The following is a 20,995-nucleotide window of genomic DNA, read 5'->3' as shown; positions in this document are numbered from 1 at the left end:
CAGATTTTTCCTTTTCTTAACTGAAATTAGCTGTGCAAAAAACGTATTGTAAAGCACTCTTAAAGGGTAGAGCTCCCTTTGAAGGAAAATGTCTCAACCAAGAATGCAGTCTTCCAAATCAAAGTATTGTTTAATTAGAGACGAGGAAAGAAAGGAATTTCTGTGTTGTGGAAGGGATGTTTAATATATTAATTTATTTTTTAGATACATTAAATCAAGGTCGAAGTTAAAAATCCATTATTAAAATTTGAATTTAACTGTTGTTGGTACTGTGAGATGTCCATAGAAACATCCATGGTAATGATCATCTGAAATCCCACTGCAAAAAATAGTGGGGTGAAAAGGCTGCCTAGGTTTTATAGAGAAAATAAACCACAACTTTTATCTGTCAAGAAAATCAACAGTGCGCAAATTCAAATTTTTGTGTATAAAGCTGCTTTTCAAAGCAGTTATTTCTATGTACAATCTATTTACTTCTTTATTAGTGGACATAAGCAGATGGTTTGTGCCAGTCCCTTTCCTGAGCATGGAAAGAGGTTTCTTAGTTTTACGAATCGGGGATATACAGATGTGTCAGGGAGAGGTGGGTTGGTTGGTTTTCACTTCACATGTTGTGGTTCAAGGCTCTTGCCAGGGCTCTGGACACAGTCAGGTATTTTTTATGATGCCTGAAATTTCACTGGGAAGTTTAGAGGCTGTGCACACTACAGATTGATTGCTATGTTTGTTTACATGTTCTGATGAAACCCATCCTGTCACATGTACTCAAAGAGAGGATGAAACTAGTTTTACTCAACCCAAACCATTCTATTCATCTTGAAATGGAAATATAGCCAAATTAGATTATTATGAAAGCAGCTTGTCTTTCATGTTAAAAACCTTAGAAAAATGTTATCTTCAAAGCCTTGGTTGAACTTCTGCATCATTTTCTTTCCTTGTATTAAAAAGCAGAGTCAGGTGACAAGCAGCCTGGAACTTCACAGACAGAAGCTGTTGTAAGGGAGTAATTTGGAAAATACAGTAAATTCAGGGATTAAATCAGAATAATATGCCTAAGCAAATTCCATGGGGATTGACTTGGGAAACTGAAGACATTTTGCCAGTAATCCTGCAATGAATTGCTACAATGCAAGAATAATCATCCAGTTAGCATTTTAAATGGGAGAGAAGGGAAACTTGGACTCTCCACATATGTGGATTATATCTTTCACAAACCAGGCTTAATCACAATCTCTTACACTGCTTAGAAACCTCTCTCTTAGTGACCTTTGGCAAGTCTGAACCATAAAGATTGAACACAATTGCTTTTTACTGGTGAAAGGAACACATTTGTTGTAATGTCCAGCCCTGTTCCCTGCTCTGCTTGTCCACAAACCAACCTTTATTTCCCTCTATTTCCCTTTATTTCCATCCCTCATTTTGGGAAACAAGTGGCATCCACACATGATGCTGAACCAAAATAGAACAGAACTGGAAAAATGAGGTCAATTCTGTCTAGACAAAAAAAAATAAACGCTGAGGCTGGTTTACTTGGGTAGAAATAGGGAACTCCACCTACATGACTAAGCAAATTTTCTCCATTAAAATGACTTAAGAGTTTGGCACGAATCAAAGTTGATTTTTTAAGCTTGATATTGAAAGTTTGGGGGATGCTGCTCTGATCCCTCAGCTCTAATCGTGCTGTCAGGGACACACTCCATGTGTGCAATTGAAGAGGTTTTGTATGTAACCAAATATACTCTTAATCTCTTTATCCTGAGTAGTGTAGTGCAAGTAGGTTCTGAAAAACAATTGGCTTCTTTTAATCAGTGTGAATCACGACAAGTGTAAAAGTGCTCCCCAAAATAAGCTAACCTTAATTTTTTTACTTAATTGTAGTATTTTACTGCAGGAATGTGTTGACACAAAAGCAACAGAAGCAACTGATGGGACAGATGTGGTAACACACTGAAAGATGAAGTATCTATAGAGAGGTTAATGTGTTGGGAAAAATAATGGTTAAAAAGCAAAGCATGTGTGCCGGAGGCTTCTTAAAACTTGGATGCAATATTATGCAACAAGACTTCCCTGAAAAGCCAGGGACCATTTGCAAATACTTTCTGGAGCATAGTAGGGAATTAAGGGCCAAGGTCAAATCTACTCAGCCCACCTAATGCTAACTAGATTAAGAAAAAAACCTTTCCATTTTTTTCTATTATGAAGATAGTTGTATTTACAATAGTTCTATGCAGAGAGTTTTAGAAAGTCTACTTGAGGTTAGATGTGCATGTTCTCTTCGTGCTTCATGCGTTAACCTCTAAACTGTCCCTTGGGCCCTGGGGCATCATGCTGCTGGTACAGAAGATACTGGAGCAGGAGTGTGTGTGACAGACAGTAGTGATTCCTGCATGCACTATGCATTTTATTGTCTCTGAGTTTGTTGTGTAAGGACCTGCTTGAGAGACAGGTACAGAGCAACCTCTCAGCTGTTTTGACTTCTTGTGCCTGTCACTTGCTGTGGAGTAGAAAGTCTTTTTTCAAAAGATGTTTTTGGGGTTGCTTTTTCAAGACAGACTCAGTAGAACTCAAAGCACATATGGCCCAAAATAACCCCAATTTTAAACACAGCTGCCTTCCAGCTATTCCTACCCGTGCCTTTCTTTTCCTTGCCACTGGATAGCATGTTATCAGAATTCCAAACATAGCTTGTACTTCAACATAATTCACAGGGCTAGGACTTCTACAGCTCTATTTATGATGTGTGTAGCAGTAGCAAAACATTTTCCAGTACTTCTAGAAGACTTCAGTTCTTTCTGTGAGGTACTTAGTCCATTCCTCTGAGAGCTAAAAGGGCAGGCAATAAGAGGATTCTGTTTTCTGTTTGAAGGATACTGAGGCACAGAAGTCTGGTGAGAAGCTTAACAGTCAGCCTGAAAATGTAAATCTGAGCTATTCCTGAGTTTCTGAGACTAAAGAAGTTTGTCAGAAGGGAATATGGTTTTGTGCAGGCTTCAACACCAACATGCAAACAATAGGTAAGTACTGATTGATTGTAAACTGGGGCCTTGTTTCAGCAGTGTTTGAATATTGGACAGCACAGGGTATGTTATAGCCCAAGATTCCTGGAGAAGCTGTCAGAGGGAAGCACTGAATAGGACATGGGAGGTGTTTGGGAGAAGAGAGCTGTTCCTACCCTTAGTATCGGATCTTTCTGAGCTGTTCAGACTATGTTCCTTTTCATTCTTAGAAAAGAGAGGATCTAATAAATTTCTTGTGCCCTTTTCCTCCAAATTTTGGTGAAATCTGGATCTGACTTGATCTCAGTGTGTTAGTCGTTAAGAAACATTTGGATTGTTAATGTGCTGATTATGCCCTTTTTTACCACTTGGTGTCACCTTTTCTAGGCACATGAGGCGCAGAAAGCAGACCCAGAATTCCTGTTGAGGAGATGGCTTACGGTAGAAGCTGTACGTGCAGGGCCCTGCTCCGATAGATCGCTGTGAGGGGAGGGAGGAACGGGTCCAGGGTCCCACCGGAGTGACTCCTGCAGCACTGACACACAGGGTGTGGTGCACCCTTGGTGCTTTCTGGAAGCAAGTGATCATGTTAAGAGTCAAGTGGAAAGCTGGGAAATCAGACTGAGTATCATCTCTGTGGAGATGTACATGTTTAGGGTGAATGGATGGTAAAGTATGAAGGCAACAGAGAGAAACTTTTTGTGTTAATCAAGGATGCACTCTTTAAAGTAAAAAAACCCTCAACTAACAAACCCACATTCTCCCCTGGAATAATGAGTGCTTCCTATTGGAGTAAGTTTTAAAATCTCACTTGTCACACTAGCTCTTCTAGTACACTAGCTGTTTAATTGAGTTGTGTAATTACTGAATAAGTAATTAAAAAATTGCCATGTGATCTCATTGGGAATATATTTCTCTGTTGAAAGGAAGGTGAGTTTTAATTAAACCTCTTTTAATGAAACCTTTTTTTTAATTTAACAATGTCAGTACTTTGCTGCTTAAATACTTCTTGAAGTAATAAGGTAGAAAACTTGAAAATAAAAGTAGAAGAAAATGCATCAGGGAGTATAAATGAGATCTGGAACTGTGAGGATTCTTTAAATTCATGATAATGACTTCATTACTATTTTAAACAAGGCACTAAAAAATTACACTTAAATGTAATTCGGTGCAGTAAGTTACTTGGAGCAGTGCTAGTGAATGTTCTGGAAGTTACTATCTCAATAATAATGACCAAGGGGAGCTGTACAAGGTAAAAATAATGCTTCCATGTTATTAATATGTTTTCAATTGTGATTAATGGATGTGGATTAATTCAGGTTCCATATTTTGATTAAAATAAGATTCTGCCTAGCTGTCTGAGGAAATAAGGCAGTGGGTTCGTCTCTCATGAAGAATAAGTAATGGGAATGAGTAGGGAATGGAGGAGAGGAGGGAAACATCAACAAAAGAGCCAGAGGAAGTCAGGGGCAGAAGCATTTTAGGCTTCTTACAGGACCCAGTCACTAAAATATGTCACTAATAGGGTGCAGATTTTGACAAGATGAGAAACAGGCATAACCTCTGCAATCAGACATCTGAGACAGGACCTGTCTGTGAAACCCTGGAGACAGTCAATGTGGCTGCATGTTTATAACCAGGCACCGGCAGGTTTTATGGAACAAACCACCCCTGAGGGGAATCTTGCTATGAACGTAGCTAATTCAGCTAGAGGCTGAGGAGTTACAGGGAAAGATGTTCTTTCTGGGTCCTTTGGGGGGATGCTGCAAGAGGCTCCATGGGTTGAGTGAAAGCCTGTGCCAAAAGCAGAAGGATCTCAGTGGTGGTAAGATTTCTCATTATATGTTGTAAGGAAGACCTCTGCAGCACATCTTTATGCTCTGAGCTTTGCTAAAAGTTCTGCTGTAGAGCACTGGAGGACACACACCATCAAATAAGGGAGAGGCAGCTCTCTGTGGCAGTTTGTCTGTGTAAGGGACTGACTGGGCGTAGTCTGTGAGGGAACATATGCCATGGTGAGTAGCACCACACCTAAGGGTTGTGGAAAGATTTTCAGCTGACCAGTTCCTGCTTCTGTCCTGTCCAGCAGGTTGCTCTTTTCCTGTCATTCTTGAACATGATCACCAGGACAAACACAGACTATAGAAAGCATGGTTAGTTATATGTGGGTAAATTCTGTGTAATTAGAAGATTATTCAATTGACACTTGGGTCTGATAATGTGTATTACAAAGTTCTGAAACTGTGGCAGTCACTACTAACATGAAAAATAATCAGCATTACAAAACTGAACTGAGAGGGTAATCTATCACAGCTACTTATTCTTACTTCATGCAGAAACTCTTTGTCCTGAGTTGCCACATAACTAGTGATCCAAGTTAAGCTCATAATCACATTCTTATCATTACATGCCTCTCAGCAGCAGCCTTCTCACACTGGAAAGCTGAGTCTGCTAGAAATAGCTAAACTGTTTGCTGCCATATCCATCATACACTTATGAAGTCCTCTACAGTTGTTAATTTTAAGTAATGGCAATAATTTATTATCTGCTTTGCTGTTAGGGCTGACAGAAAAGTAGCAGAACAGTATCAGCCTTTATTTTCTTATGTGAAGAAGAATGTGGTTTTATTGCAGGCTTGTTACAGTGTGCAGTGTTACACATGCACTTGTACAGGGAGAGGACACAAACACTGCGTGAAGGAACTATGCAAATGTATTTATCCACTTGAAATAGTTAGATACCTTTTTCAAATGACAGGGAGTGAAGTGAAACAGGGGAATAGGGAGCATCAGTAGGAACATGCCTGCTTACAGAAACCTGCTTAGAAGAGGAGCCAGGGAACTTAGGTGCATAGGAAAAGCCTTCCCTTTCTCATTTCCATTCCCTGTGTGTCTGGCTCCACCTTAAAATCCATACAGTGCTGAAGTGGCCATATATGTGGGCCTAGTCTTTCTTCCTAGTGACAACACCTTTGTAGGTATGGTAACTTCTGCCCAGCCCAATACTCTGAGAAAGTCTCTGCATAAAACATTTTGTGTAGGTTCAGCCCAAGGGATAGAACTTACAGAAGTTTTCAATTAAAAAGCCCCTTTCTCAACTGTCTCCACAAACAAAAAAAAAACCTCTTCGAAATAGGATCTGTGAGCCGCGTGACTTGGGTTACTCAGCATTGTTGGATGATAACAAACTGCAGCTAGGAAACAGAAGTGCTTCAGGCTTCCAGAACTTGTGTAGTCAGGGGTCTCTTGCCATTTAAGGCACTTGTTTGCGTTTCTGTGGGTGTCTCTTCTCCCCTTCTTCCCTTCCCCCATATTCAGAACAAACCAAGAATCTCTTGAAATAATGAAATATAATTTATAGCTTCACTCTGTGTAGTTTATGACAAGCAACTGCATGGTCTAATTTAATAAATGATATGCTGTAATTACAGGCTTTCCTTTTCCTATTAGCTCTTCCCTTTTGTGAGTCTGGCACTGAATGAAGCTGAGGAAGCAGAGCGCCTCGGGGAAGGGAAGTAATGATGACAACTTTGGAATGTTTTTAAATTGACTCCCACCAGCTCTCATGGTTTTGATTGCTGTTGTAAGATTCCTTCTCCATACAAGGCTTATGCATCAGCAGAAAATGCATTAAGGATTTATTGCTCAACATGAAGTAAACAGGGTTTGAAGGGTTGAATTCTGGTGTTTTTCTTCCCTCTGTAAAAAGAGGAATTAAAGACCCAAGAAAACACCCCATAAACCACACTCACACATTCCCAGGAGTCTTAACCCATACACAGATGGTAGCTATAGCACAGCAGGGAGGAAAAATATAAAATACAATTCTGTACAAATTGTTAGATTGGGATATTAACTTTGTAAGGTATTCCTTCTCATGAATACAATGGGTATCTTCTTTTGAGGCATGTATAAAATGTTGAGATCCACAGCCAATTAGTTCCAACTACACAATGATTTTTTTTCTGTTCTCTTGAGGTTTTTTTGTGTTTTGTGTATGCTGACCACTATCATTAGCAGTTCTCATCTCTGGGGCAGGCCCCATAATGCCTTGAATGAGCATCAGTACCACAAGTACAGGCCGCACTGTGGGAATGGAAGGAGATGCTGTGAATGCAAACCCTAATTGTTCATGTAAGTGGACAGCAGAAATGTTACTCAGGACTCTTCAAAAACTCCACTTTGTGAACTGTGGCTTCTCCTAGTTTTGACCTGCCCTGGTAGTCTGCTTTACACATTTTTTAGATTGTGGCAGCTTGCCTACACTGCTGTCCCAAAATAAGCTTCCTGAGTGTATATTTAATTTAGTTCTGGAATGAATATGTCACTTTGGAAAGGAAAAGACTTATGTTTCCAGTCACCTTTATTTCACTAGAAAAGTATAAATTACCATCATAAATACAGATAACACCAGTATAAAAATTAGATTCTCATCTATAAAATAAATACTAAAAGTCAAAGCAACAGGTATCTCCAAATCCCATCACCAAGATGATTTGAACCTATACCACAGAAACCATTCATCAACTGCTTAATTAAAAATTATGTTCAAAGTGCAGTAAACACTGCTACCTATTCAGTGCTTGCTGAAGTGAGTTACTACTGACTCAAAGCCTGCAAAGTATTTGTTCTGGCACTTACTTGGAAATATCAGACTCCCCTGTCTGTATAACTCTAGGTGTAGTGTAATTGGATATACTTTCCAGATAATAGCAAGTACTGCTTCAATAGTGTTTCTTACAAGTTGCCAGTGCAGTAGTTTCAGTTTGTTTACCTTTGTCTACATCCAAAGATAAACAGACCAAGTTAATTTTATCCAAGAAGTGCAGAAATAATAGTAGCAATTTTGTCACATCTGAACTAACAGATCATTTCACCAGTTAATATTGTTAAAACGCAGATAAATACAGAGTTTGTTTCATAGAAACAGAAAAATGTTCCTTTTAGTTAGGTAAAGGACACCTATTTTTCAAAAGTAGTGTTTTTTCCCCTCACAAGTACCGTAAATCTTCTGGCTCAATAAGGCCATATTGATCAAGTTAAAAATACCTCTAGTTCAGAATCCTGTTTGACAGGATAATAGAAGGGGCTTGGGAACAGTCTAGGAGAAATCTCCCTGCAAAGGGACCTTGACAATTTAGAGACGGGCAATCACCAACCGTAGGAAGTTCCACAAGGGAAAGTGCAGGGTTCGGCACCTGGGATGGGCCAACCCTGGATGTACAGACAGATTGGGGAATGAGAGGCTGGAGAGCAGTGCCACAGAAAGGGACCTGGGGTCCTGGTCAGGGGAAAGTTGAAGGTGAGACAGCCCTGGCAGCCAGGAGGAACATCCCTGTCCTGGGGGCACCAGGCCCAGCATCGCCAGCCGGGCAAGGGAGGGGATGGTCCCGCTCTGCTCTGCACCGGGGCAGCCTCACCTCCAGGGCTGGGGCAGTTTTTGGGTGCCACAATGTAAAACTGACACTGAGCTGTTGGGGAGGGTCCAAAGGAGGGGAAAAAGGATGGTGAAGGGTCTGGAAGGGAAGCTGTGTGAGGAGTGCCTGAGGTCACTTGGTCTGTTCAGCCTGGAGAAAAGGAGACTGAGGGGAGACATTTTGGTCTTCAATATCACCAAAGGGAGCAGAGGGGCAGGTGCCAACCTCTTCACTTGTGACCAGTGACAGGACTCAAAAAACAACACAAAGCTGAATCAGGGAAGGTTTCGGTTGGTATCAGGGAAAAGGTTCTTCCCCCAGAGGGTGTTAGGGCACTGGAACAGGCTCCCCAGGGCAGTGGTCACTTCACCAGCCTGGCAGAGGTCAAGAAGCTGTTAGATAACACTCTCAGGCACATGGTGTCACTCTTGGGGATGGTGCTGTGCTGGGCCAGGAGTTGGACTCAATCTTGTGCATCCCTTCCAACTCAGCAGGTTCTATAATTCTATGATTGTAACAGATCGCCAGGATGCTCTTGCAGCCTCTGGCCACTAATGACACAGGGCTTCCTGATACCTGGTTTCATCTGTACTGTCTAGTGGATTTTTTAATCCACATAAAGTTTGGGCTTCAGAATTCCTGTTTCAGAGAGCCTGAAAGGCTCTACCCAATTACCCATTTTAGGTTTTTTGTTGAGTTTTTTTCTGCTTTGGTACTGCCACTAGTGTCTGTAGTACTTTTTCCTTAGGCACCATTAAGCAGCTCCTTTTCTCTCATAGCTCTTGCTTTCTTTGCTTTCTTGCGTTTACACAGAACCACTGGAAGGACAATGGCAAGAGTGATGACTGCAACTGCTATCACTGCTAGGATGATAAAGACTTCTGTTCCATATTCTGTAGGGGAAAAAAAATCCAAGACTCAGTTATCAGAACCCACAGTGCTACAAACTCTTAGCACTCATTTCACTGAATGAAAAAATGCTTTCTATGTTTTACAGTCTGACAGAAGTGGAGTCATCACTTCAGTGTGAACTAAATACATTTTTACATGAATTTGTTGAACTGAAGTAAAGCTTTATTTTACCTGGTTCACATTAGGATTTAATCTAGTTTAGTTAGTTCACAAGTACCATGCTAACACCATAAGAATAAGTCTAACCATTCCCTCTGCCTGTACATTGTTTCTCTCCAACTGAAAATCTATTCTAGGTTATAATTAGAAAATACCAAGAGAAGATGTTTCTATTAAATTGTAATGAAGTTGCAATTTATCACTTTTGTGGTAAATTTTCTGGATTTGAGTTCATTTGCCATTTTAGAAGAGCTTTTCTAGAGTGCAAATATTCTTACCCAGGGAGAAGAAAGATACAGTACAGCAATGTGATATTATTTAAGTCATACTGATGCCTTTTTATTGAAAAAAGTGATATCCAAATGTCTAGTCTAAAATGGCTGGTTGATTCACCTACACTTGCTAACTTATCTTCCAGTAAAGAAGTCAATCTGCCAACCTCTGATCTTGGAACATAAAAGAAAGTCTTATTCTCATCATCTGCTTTTGGCATAACTAAAGGTCAGCTCATACTACAAGTAAATGGATATGTGGTTTTCCAGCATTTCTATATTTTAGAGCTAATCCTTCAAGCACTTACTATGGCATCTGCTATTGGAAGGATCTGAGGAAAACAGAGAGAAAAATGAAGCTGAAGGCTAGTGATGAGATCTGGAACCTCAGACACCAGTCATCAACTTGGACAATTTAACCATAACAGTTGGGCAAAACCCTAAAACCAGCTCCAACCAGCTAAAGATGGTGGACTCTTACTTAAAGTGAGTTCTTCTCATGAGTTTTCATGTTCCGACTGTGTATTCTAATTTACACAGTAAATAGTTTATAGCAGGCATCACAATTTAAAGAAGTTTTTATTAGAATATTAAAGACTGAGTGACAAACATCACACAATACTCACCATCTAAGATATTCTTTCCTCCACTGGTACAGAGCACCATGCTTTCTTGGCCATTATGGTTTTCTCTGCGGGAGGGAACGATTCCCTGGACATAGAAGCAATAGTTCTTTCCACTGTCAATGTTTACTTCAAAATTATGGCTTTTTGTTGTTACATCTTTCTGTAAAGGAAAAAAATATTTCAAGTGTCAGCTCTTAAGGTAGCACAGAAATTGTGTAACAGAATATAACAATTATTACAGAACAAAAACTAGAGTTAGACCTTACCTTTCCAGAACTTCCATCTTTCCAGTAATAGAGTTTGTATTCCAGGTCATGCTGGAAAATATCTTGAATACTTTGAAAGCTTCCATTAGGAAATATGTATGGTGTAAGTGGATCTTTGAACACAACATTCAGTTTGGAACCTTTTTGTGAATAATCCTTTATCTCTGGTTTTCCAATCACAGCTAAACAAAGATTTTTAGAATTAAAAAACTTACATCATCTTTTATATAGGACATGTTATTTTTCCTTCCTCCCTCCATTATCTTCCTTCCTTAAATCTATTACAAGTTTACAAAGCCAGTGAATTTACCTGCCTATATTTACCTGGTGCATAATATTAACTATATGGTCTACTCAGTGCAGTGAGAAACAAATGGTAACTAAATCTTACACCCTCCCCTACAACAGGAAAAGCACTATGACTGAATATCTTCTCCAATATCAGCAGGGCTACTGTAAGAATCTATAGAAAAAACACTTAAGCTCAATCTAAACCTTGTTTAAATAATCAAAGTTTCTTGAAAATAAATTTATAGTAAGATTTAATTGGTAATCCTACTTACTCTGACTATAAGGTGTAAATTTTTCAGAGACTGCAAAAGGTGGTTCTTCAAAGTTGTCTATCACTGCAGGATTTACAGACAGTATGTGTGCTGTATAGGTCTCCTTTACATTCCCGAGCATATCAGTAACATCACACTCTGTTTCTGATGTCAGCATGCATTTTCTCTTTACGTCAGATGTCCGTCTGAAAAAAGCAAGAAAGAAGTGTCAATACTTTCAAACCATACACACACACACATATATATAATATATTTAGATATGTTGAGAAACATTTTTCCCCTCAAACTGTATAGATGTCTCTCATCTAGTAGAACAGTTTTGCAGGTATTAGGCTAAAAGGAGAACAGAAAACCTCAAAAGCCAGTATCCTGTACAGCTGTATTTCACAATTCAAAGCAGAATCAAGTAAATCAAATATGATTGATGTTAATTACAGAAATATGCTATAAGACTCATATATTAATTAATTCAATCTTTTACCTTAATTGAATAGCAACCATAACTAGTGCTGATTTTGCATTTTTCTGCACTTGCAGAATGTATTTTAAAAAATATAAGATGCATAAATCAGGTGTTATCCTTGATGCATTTGAAAACTATTACCTTAAGAAACATCAGTTGTTATAGGAAGCTTTATTGACACTGATTGTTTAATGTGACAACAATGTCTCCGTGTAGGTGTAATTCGGTTTTTTATCTATGCAAATGCCACTAAGAACCACACAGTAGTAGCAAATTTTAGTGCAGAATTGCAATTTAAAAACATTGACAAAAAGCATGACCCATGATGCACTTCTCTGGATTTTAAAATTATAGAAGGCAAGTCCATTTACTTGTGAAATAGCAACGAGACTATGAAAAAAGTGTTACTTTCTCATTTTACTTCCTCACAAGGAACGAAGAAACAGATTAGATATTACTCCTTCAAGTCTTTTCCCTCTTTTTGCTGGTGAATTAAGAAGAACAAAAATTGTGTGATCTCAGCCGGAAGAGTGAGTGCTGACTGTTTGAATATTAACAAATAGGTCTTCCTCAAAGTAGATCAAGTTTCATTTTTTAGAGTCACCCAAACTCCCTTCTCACTTCATCAGATTTCTTTTGTCACATATCAGTTAGAGACAGTGCCACAAGAGGTGCACTGAAAAGGGACAGAGGTTTGATCTTTGTGATGAAACAAATGTACTCTGTAAATACACATAAACAAGAAAGCAAACATTTAATCCCATTTCCTCCAGAGGAGCAGCTTCAGTCAAAAGAGGTGCCTCGGCTGCAGAACTACACCTGATTCTATACTGAATCTTGGGCAAATTTATCTCAATTTTTTGCAAGCAAAATGTCTGGAAAGAAACACCAGATTAAAAAATTCAATAAAACTTGTTCTTCTAAGCATGTGCTTTTAAGTACTTTAATCTAATCACTCTCTTAAAGAATGGAAAAGCACATTAAGCCATTACACTGGTATTTTACCTGTTAGTCATGAGAGAACACTCATTTTTATGCCACTTTTAGAGACAGTAGAGACTACAGTACCAGTTTTTCATTAATACATAGGAATTTGATGATGTGTTTTCCCTTCAGGGCATGTTTAATAATGCTCTATGTATTAAAATGGGAGCTAAAACCAGCACAGATTTATTACTGGACTTCATTGAAGGTTTTGTGCAATTCTGAAAGAGGCATTGGGCACTTCACATAAGCTGGCTACGTTTTATATTCACAGTATCTTACAGTTTATATAAAACATATCAGAGCAAGTCTTGACAGAGGTAGACGAACAAAGGTAATTTTTAGTACTACCCAGCAAGACAAAATTATTAATTACTGTGATTCACCAATTAGAAATAAAATGCAGACTCATTTATTAGACGCCTCCCAAGACTGAAGACACAAGTCCAGACACCTTGAAAGACATAAAAAGGTGAAGTTCTGTCTAATACATGGTATGCCAGATTGAGTATCGGCTCCTTCAAAGTATCCTGTCTGGGTCTCTTGAGCAGCACTGAAATCCAGAACTGAAATACTGATCTAAAGCTCATCTCTTCATTTCTGAAGTGGGCAAAAACAAGACTAAGCCTGATATTTTTATAGTTGGACACTGAGAAGGATTAACAACTGGGTTGGTAATTTTCCTAATTCCTAACATTTGGGCACTTTTCCTGTTACATTCACTTTCAGAAATATACAAACACGCTCTCTTTTCGTTTTCTTCAGTTGCCATTAATGAACATATCATGGTGTTATCTACTTACCCGTGTATTTCTACAGTATAGGAGTAGCCTGATGGTTTTGGTTGCCACTGTAGTATAGTTTTAAAATTGATTGAAGACCAAGTTATATTGACTGCTGTTGGTGGTGGTGGTGGTTTTTCATAGTCTTTAAATACAAAACAGAAAAGAGTGCCATCAGTCATATTTTATATAATTCCTGTTTCCCTGCAGTGATTATTCAGTTAAATGAAGCAGTTGCCGTTAATTGCAACTTGGAAACGTTTTCTTGGGGGAAAAAGGCTCAGTCCTGCCCTTACAAAAGGACTGCTCATCTTACTAAAGGAATGTGTCCTGGCAGAAGTGAAAAATGAGAAGAAAATTCTTTTCTGTCTTGTAACTCCAAAATAGATAAATTAATTTGGAACTCTGTTTAATGCTTCCTTTTTGATTTACCTTTGCAGAAGGTACAAAAGCTTGAACATGCACTAGAATGTTCGAGCACTGAACAAACGAGGCACAGTCCAAAATCATCCTTAGTTTTACCTGCTGCAGAAAGCGTTAGCTCCTGGATTCCCATTTACATATTTTAGAAAGATAAAGTCTTTTTAAAAATCAGTGGTTACCCTACACACCTACAATATCTGAGAGGGACCACTCCGGGACGAGCTCGTGTCCCCCTCAAGCAGATGGGAGGCCAGCCACAGCTGCTTCGGGGAAATGCCTGGGAAGAAGCCGGGCGGGAAAATCCCTCTCACCCCTGTAACCTCTGGAAACCCTTCACTGTTTACTTCTCCACCTCTTCCACAAGCTCGGAGCTGGGAACGAGGGGAGGAAATCTTGCGACTTCACTGCAACTGCCGACCCCCGAGGCCGTCCCCGCTCCCCAGCACGGCCGCGGCCGGTGAGGAGCCCGCAGTAGCGATCAGCCTCGGTGGCCCGAGCCAATGTCGCTGTCCCCTTCCCGCCAGCGCGGGGCGGCTCTCCTCGGGCTCCCTGAGGGACACGCCGTCCTGCGGCTCCGAGGGACCGATCCCGGCCCCGATCCCTCCCGTCCCGCCCGTCCCGCGGGCCGTCACTCACCGGCGGCGGCCAGGCGCCAGAGCAGCGCGCTGAGCAGCAGCGCCTGGCGCGGGGCGCTGAGCAGCATCCTGGCGCGGAGAGCGAGCTGCGGAGGGCGGCCGCCGCCGGTATATATGGAGCAGGGCAGGGCAGAGGCGGGACTGCGGCCTCGCCCCGGGGCCGCCCAGCGGGGGCGAGGGGACCGGAGCGCGGCGGAAGCGCTCGGGCACCGCCGGGTTGAGCAAGCACAGCGGGGCATCTTCGAGGAAAGGGAGGGGAGGGGCGCTGAGGGACGGAACTGTCCCGCGGGCTCCGGCCCCGCCACCGCCGCCCCCGGCGCAGGCCGAGCGGGACGTGAGGGCACACCTGGACATGCCTGCGGTCCGTGTCCCCCTGCCTGTTTGGTGTCACAGGGCACTTGTACCACCCCCCCCTTCTCCTCTTGGAATACCGGTGAAACGACACCGCTGGCTAGCCAGCTACATCCGCTGCAAACCTTTAGCTGGCTGCCGAAGGACGCCTCAGCTCGGAAGTGGCTGCTCTGTGGGGCAGCTGGTCATGCAGAATTGATGTTGGGTTAATTAACTTTGATCCCGTACATTCTGGAGGGCCAAATATGTCAGCCCTTGCTTCAGCACGCGGGACACTGGACACAAGTGCTCAGCTAGATCACGTCCTCTGTCCCCTCACACCGCGCCTAGGGAACCCTGTCAAGGCTCATCGGTCACGCTAGACAGAAAGTAAGTTTCTGGTTTTCAGGGCTTAGTACCTCACCTCTCCTTTAAACCAGGGGCTGTTAGCCCTTTTCCTAGGTCACACTGGGAAGATATGCCATATTCAGAGGAACAGGGTATTTGTTTCTGACAGAAGGCTTTCCGAATCTCAGCCTTTGCGCCAGGCTCCTGGGCTGTGCGTGGCGACCCCGGTGTCCCCTAAAGCCTTTACCCGGGCGGGGGCCGTGGCCCTGTGCAATGCTCAAGCTCTAGAGGGAGCTGTGCTCGCAGGAGCTCAGGACTCTGCCGCTGGAAGGTGGGAAGCAGATCGTGCAGTAGAACCTGTGTCATAATTCAGGGGGACATACTCATGTACAGTCTTAGACTGACTCTTCTGTTAATTTTGATGCTGACTTGGTACAATGTACATGGAACATGTAGGTAAAGAGAAGAAGGGTAATGGGGAAGTTTATATTAATTTACCTTTAATTTTCATGATTGACACATACTTGTCTGCAAGCAATCAGTTCTCTCTCATAATGCAAAATAAATGCATGTGGAACAAACTACATTATCCGTTCAACCAGATCTGTATCAGGATTCTTATAGTATATTCTAAGGCGCACCTAAACCCTTGATTTTTAAGTTGTTGACATACCTTCATTAAATTCCAGCCATACACGTTCTCATTTTCCTGCTTTGTTTTTGATCAAGTTTCAGCACTGTCTGTATGTAGCTGTATGCCAACATTACATCAGCCAAAAATACTGCATGCTTTTAACTTGGTGTAGAATACAGATCTTGTGTGTCTAGCTTTTCAAGATGGTGACTTTACAAAATCACAGTTGATTTTCAAAGGACTTTGAGAAACAGTATTCATACATTTAAAGAAGGAGATGCTTATATAAAACATTAAAATAACCTTTAGGCTTTAATTCCACTTAATTTCATGTAGCTCTCAGTCACAAAAGATGGAAAGTTAGTCAGTGGTTGTTTCCAGTTTTTATGCAGGTAATCTCAAGATCCCCTTCCCCTGCCCATTCCTTCTTACTCACACCTTTTCTGTCAAGAGCTCAAACACTTGAGACAGGTGAGGAACCATCCAAACCTTGTCCAGACTCACCAGTGTGACCACTGCAACCTTATTCCAGTTTCCAGAAAGGTATTTTAATGTGCACTGACACTAGGCTCTTAGATGTCCTTCTCCTTGCTGCAGCACAAGAGAAGAAGGATGTCAGTTTGCCAGAGTACATTGTTTAAACCAGCTTAACTACCAGCTGAGGGGAACTGTGTGGTTAGAAGAAACAGGATCATTTTACCGAGGTAGATATTCTGAGGGAAGGAGGTTGAGGGGAAAATTTGAAAGATGGAGGGAAAAGAGAGAATGCAAAGGGGCAAGTGTAGCCAGATCAGGTTGGCAGGGCAAGGATTTGATGGGAAAGGGAGAAGCACTAAGGCGAGGAGCTGCTGCTGCCACCTCTGCTCTTCTTTCTTTGGCCAAGAGCAGATTTGACCACAGAATGAGAACTGCTCAGCACTGCCTGGCTCCAGGCACCAACCGTCGTGGGAGAGGAGGGGAACCTCACACAGCCTGACACAGGCTGATGCCTCTGAAGTCTGCTCAGCAGCCAGTGACTTAACTGTGACATTCTGGTCACATTTCCTGACCACTTTATGGCATTTCAACAGTTCATTTGACACAGAAAAATTGTGCCTTATTTCTAACATATGTTGCTACATGCAGGCGAGCCTTCTGCTGACGAAAAACTCTGGCAATTTGTCTAGAAACTTAGTATTTGGCTCCCAGAGTGGAATGCCAAAGTGTAGGCATCGTCTCTGTACGTGTCTCTAAGCCATTTAGTCATCCTGTGCTCATTTTACAATCAACAGAAAAAAATTCATTCCTAAGGTGAAGTACAAATTTTCCTAGTATAGGCATTTAAAGCAAGTCAAATAATTTTTTTTCAGTGTTGAAATAGATGGAACATTTCTATTGATGGATATTAGGATCTTGCTGTGACCTCTTAGAATACGTGGGAGACATGCAAGAGCACAAGCCTGGCTGCACAATTTAGTTTAGATGACCTCTTCCACTCTTTGACATCTTCAGTCTGGTGACCTGGGTGGAATCATGGTTGCTCCCCTCTCAGAAGGTTTGCCAGAATGCAAGCGGATTCTACAGATTTTCTTTCCTTGACATGTATGCTATGGAGCCAATTGATTATGGGAAAAGTGAGGAGAAATGCAAAACTAAATCTGTGAAACCCCATTTTTTAAAAAGAGATGCATGTATTTATTTTTACCGTATGACCTGCCAAGTCTCTAAACTGGTTTGCTTAGAGAGAGCTACAAATAATTCTTTGCTTAGCAAAGCAATTGCCACATCATATTTTCTGTACTGTCATATATAGTTATTGAAGTGGAATGCCTCAGGTGACATGAGTGACAGATTGGTTTCTTTACGTTGATGATTTTGCAAGACTGTAGGTGAAGTTTTGTAATAGTTATTAATGTTTTGAAATTTTATAGTGTTAAAAAATGTTAATCACTCCATGCTAACATACAAGTCAGCAATATCATCATACCCAATAACGTAAAATTTACTTGTGTGAGCAGGATTTGAAATCACTGGGAACTTTTTTCACAATGAAATTGCTCCTGATATTTATCTGGGATGTAAGTCTTTGTTTAATTTGTCTTAGTGATCCATATGATTGGGTAAATAATGTAATTATACAACTAATGATATTTCATTAGAAACCCCAAAAGTTTAGGTAAAAACCTGTGACCTTGTACCTGCTTCCATAAATATCTTAGCATTTCTCTTGCAGAGCTGCTTTATCAAATACTGTGTTATAAATGCATACACAAACTCACAAATAAATACCACTGAGAAACAGTATTTGTAATTAAGAAGACTTGTATAATATTGTAAAATTAATTACTAAGGTCTCTCTTTGATGCACAGAAATTTAATTAGTATAGTCTCCCTTTGTTGAGAAAAGTCATTAAACCAGTTTCATGGAGTGAAGAATCAATATTATACCTAAAAGTTGCTGTGTTTATTCCTGAATTCCCCATACCAATGAAAGTTCCAGTATGGTAAATTCCTTGTGAATCCCTGATTTTCTTACTATCTAAACTATCATAAATTTTTCTGTAATTCTAAAGCTACCTTGTGATTTTATGAAGTCATGTGTAGCTTAACAGAAAATAATAAAGTTTCACTGGGATGGAACTAGTTAAAAATTTAAATAAAATTTTGACATTAATGGATCTTACTTTCACTTGTTGAAAAAAAGAAATGAATAAGCAAAATTTGATAGAAAAATTGAAATTAGCAAAATTACAGGGTAATCACAAATACAATATGTTTGATTTCTACTATCAACAATATTATTGTTGATAGAAATCCTGATGCAAATATTTGTATGTTTTTCTGATATTCTGCTTTCAGAATTTGTGTTGTTACCACATCGGTCATGTACATTTCTCCTCATTTATCATATGCATATGTTAAAAAGAAACACTAGCAGAGGAGCAAATCTTGTGGGAGTCTTTGGGTCTGGATGGGCTCTGGGATCCTGTGTGGAAATGATGTCTGCTTGGGAGGCAGGACAGGCATCCCAGGGAGGGAGGCTTTGAGCCTTTTCCACTCTGAAAATCCTTGTCAACATTGCTTTGGTGTTACTTCCAAGTTCCTGTTTCTCACTCACAGAATGATGTGTGATGCATTTGTTACCCTTTTCAAAATCTTTTTTCGCAGCACTATTACATGAAAAAGAATTTGGCCAACAAATTTGGTGCATTATATTTCTGTGATCTTCAGTGATGCTTTGGGGTAAATAAGATTGTGTAAATGAAAATTTAAACCATGCTTTGGTTGATCTGGTGCATAGAAGACTTCTGAAAGCGAGTGGCTACAGCAATAGCACAGCTGTGCTGTGAGGAGTGCCAGGGTGCTACTGCAGTGCTGTGAACAGCTGGGTTTGTTTACTAGTGATGTTCTCCTGCTAGAGGACAAGCAGTTACAAAAGCAGTAATAAATGTCACTGCAGCACAACAGAAACTATGGAGATAGAGACATTATATTGTGTCAGTTCCTTCTGTGCCCAGAGCCTTTAGTTTAGCCAAGCCAAAGTGTTACAAGATTGAATCTGTTGTTTGACACCGTGATGCAGTCTATCTTCCCTTTATTCCAGGTGTTCTGTCCTAAATGTGAAGTATTCTCTTGGGGTATTTAGCTTACCCTGCTATATCTTAATGACATAAATTAATCTTGTGGTTCCTATGCATCTCTCTCTTAAGGTTTATTTTCCCCAAGTGTTGTTAGACACAACTGCAACTACCAGATCTTATTTATTTAGGTTTTCTTCTCATGCCTGAGTTTGTGAGGAAGAGACCAAACTGAAAAACCCCAAGAAGTAACATAAATATTAAATAAAAATAAATAAGACTTATTTAATAAGAGGCAAGTACATTAAGAGTAGCCTCTTTTTTATTCATATTGAATCCAGTCTCAGCTTATGACTCTTTAAATTTCAGGACCGAAATAAATCCATTTTACTAGACAGTTATTTGTAACTGCTAGTAAAATTTATTCCCCTTTCTCACAGATTGTCAAAATATATGGACTTATTAATATTAGATGTGGCATATATAACTTCCCAGTGAAGGTAGTGCTAGTCAAATTCAGTGTTCTTTAAAAATAATTGGTATGAGCATGCCTTGAAGGTTAGGCAATTACATGAGAAAAGTAAACAAAGCTTCAGTTTGAACAAATGTGGTCCCTGGACTGCCATTAAACCTATTCTTAGGAACTGTGAGAGAGGAAAAGTCAAACAGTACTCCATTTGACTTTGCTATTGTAATGTTTAATCTTCATAAAAAATGGCTTTCTCTTCTGGAGAAATTTGATATAACAAAAACCCTGTTCTGTACTAACCAGAGAAATTAAGTAGAGTTTCTTTAATATCCTGCATCTCTATTCTTTGACATTACATTACTTTGTTGATGCTGCCTTTTTTGTTGAGGTGGGAGTCAGTAGATTAAAGATAATTGAAAAATGGGTCAGATTAGCTGTTGGAGAATAATTCTGGATTTGAATTCACAGACTTGAAATTTTATTTTCAAGGAACAAAGCAAATATTAAAAGGCTAATGCAGCACGATTTTAGCTGAGTTCATCATCACGACAAGAAAGAGTGAATTTTACTTCACTGTAAAATGTGAGATTAAGAGGGATTTGATTCTTACTGTCCTTTGGTGCGAGTTAGTGTTAACAAAATACTGGCAGAGATCGTATCACTTACTAGATATTTTCTGCTGATTTGGGCTGCTTGTCAACTCAAATTGTAGAAGTCAGTGTAAACGACTTAAAATTTTAGCCCTGACAAAAAAATATGCGTGGAAAGGGAGGGGTATTACTGCTGCTTCCTATCAGTTTCCTATCTGTTCAGTATAAAGGGAAAGAAACATCTTAGATCTGATTTAAGGACAAGTTCTGAAGCAGTTTTCTTGGGTATCTCTACACTGTTTTTTACAGATGTTCTCTGTCTTTGAATGCAAGAACAACTTTAACTCAGCCAGTTTAAGGGCAAGATGAATACAGCACAAACTGGTGCTAACTAAGGCACTACATTCCGGTGTGTGGAGCAATCCTCCCGTAGCAGCCAGCACCCAAATACACTCTTTCACCAAAGCAGGGTCACAGAGTCCACTTCTAGTGGCTTCGTGAATTGATCGAGGAGTTAGGAAAGAAGGGCTGAGGAGAAACATCCAGTAACCAGCACATAGCAAGGAAAGC

General features: G+C 40.3%; 1 protein-coding gene across 1 annotated transcript; it reads right to left on the bottom strand.

The window, feature by feature from the left end:
* Positions 1 to 7,340: 7,340 nt before the first annotated feature.
* On the bottom strand, positions 7,341 to 14,578 carry F3 (coagulation factor III, tissue factor). The gene is made up of 6 exons (XM_014250944.2): positions 14,499 to 14,578; positions 13,461 to 13,584; positions 11,211 to 11,395; positions 10,648 to 10,829; positions 10,382 to 10,541; positions 7,341 to 9,305 (listed from the first exon to the last, which is right to left on the bottom strand). The coding sequence occupies exons 1-6, from the start codon at positions 14,563 to 14,565 to the stop codon at positions 9,157 to 9,159; spliced, it is 867 nt and encodes a 288-aa protein (XP_014106419.2). The 5' UTR covers positions 14,566 to 14,578; the 3' UTR covers positions 7,341 to 9,156.
* Between the last annotated feature and the right edge of the window lie 6,417 nt (positions 14,579 to 20,995).

Source organism: Pseudopodoces humilis, chromosome 10 (assembly GCF_049639895.1).
Source record: "Pseudopodoces humilis isolate 2021_Gansu_Grassland_sample_001 chromosome 10, ASM4963989v1, whole genome shotgun sequence".
In the NCBI taxonomy this organism is placed as follows: domain Eukaryota; kingdom Metazoa; phylum Chordata; class Aves; order Passeriformes; family Paridae; genus Pseudopodoces; species Pseudopodoces humilis.
The sequence above is the reverse complement of the archived record's forward strand: the minus strand, read 5'-3'. Positions and strand labels throughout refer to the sequence as shown.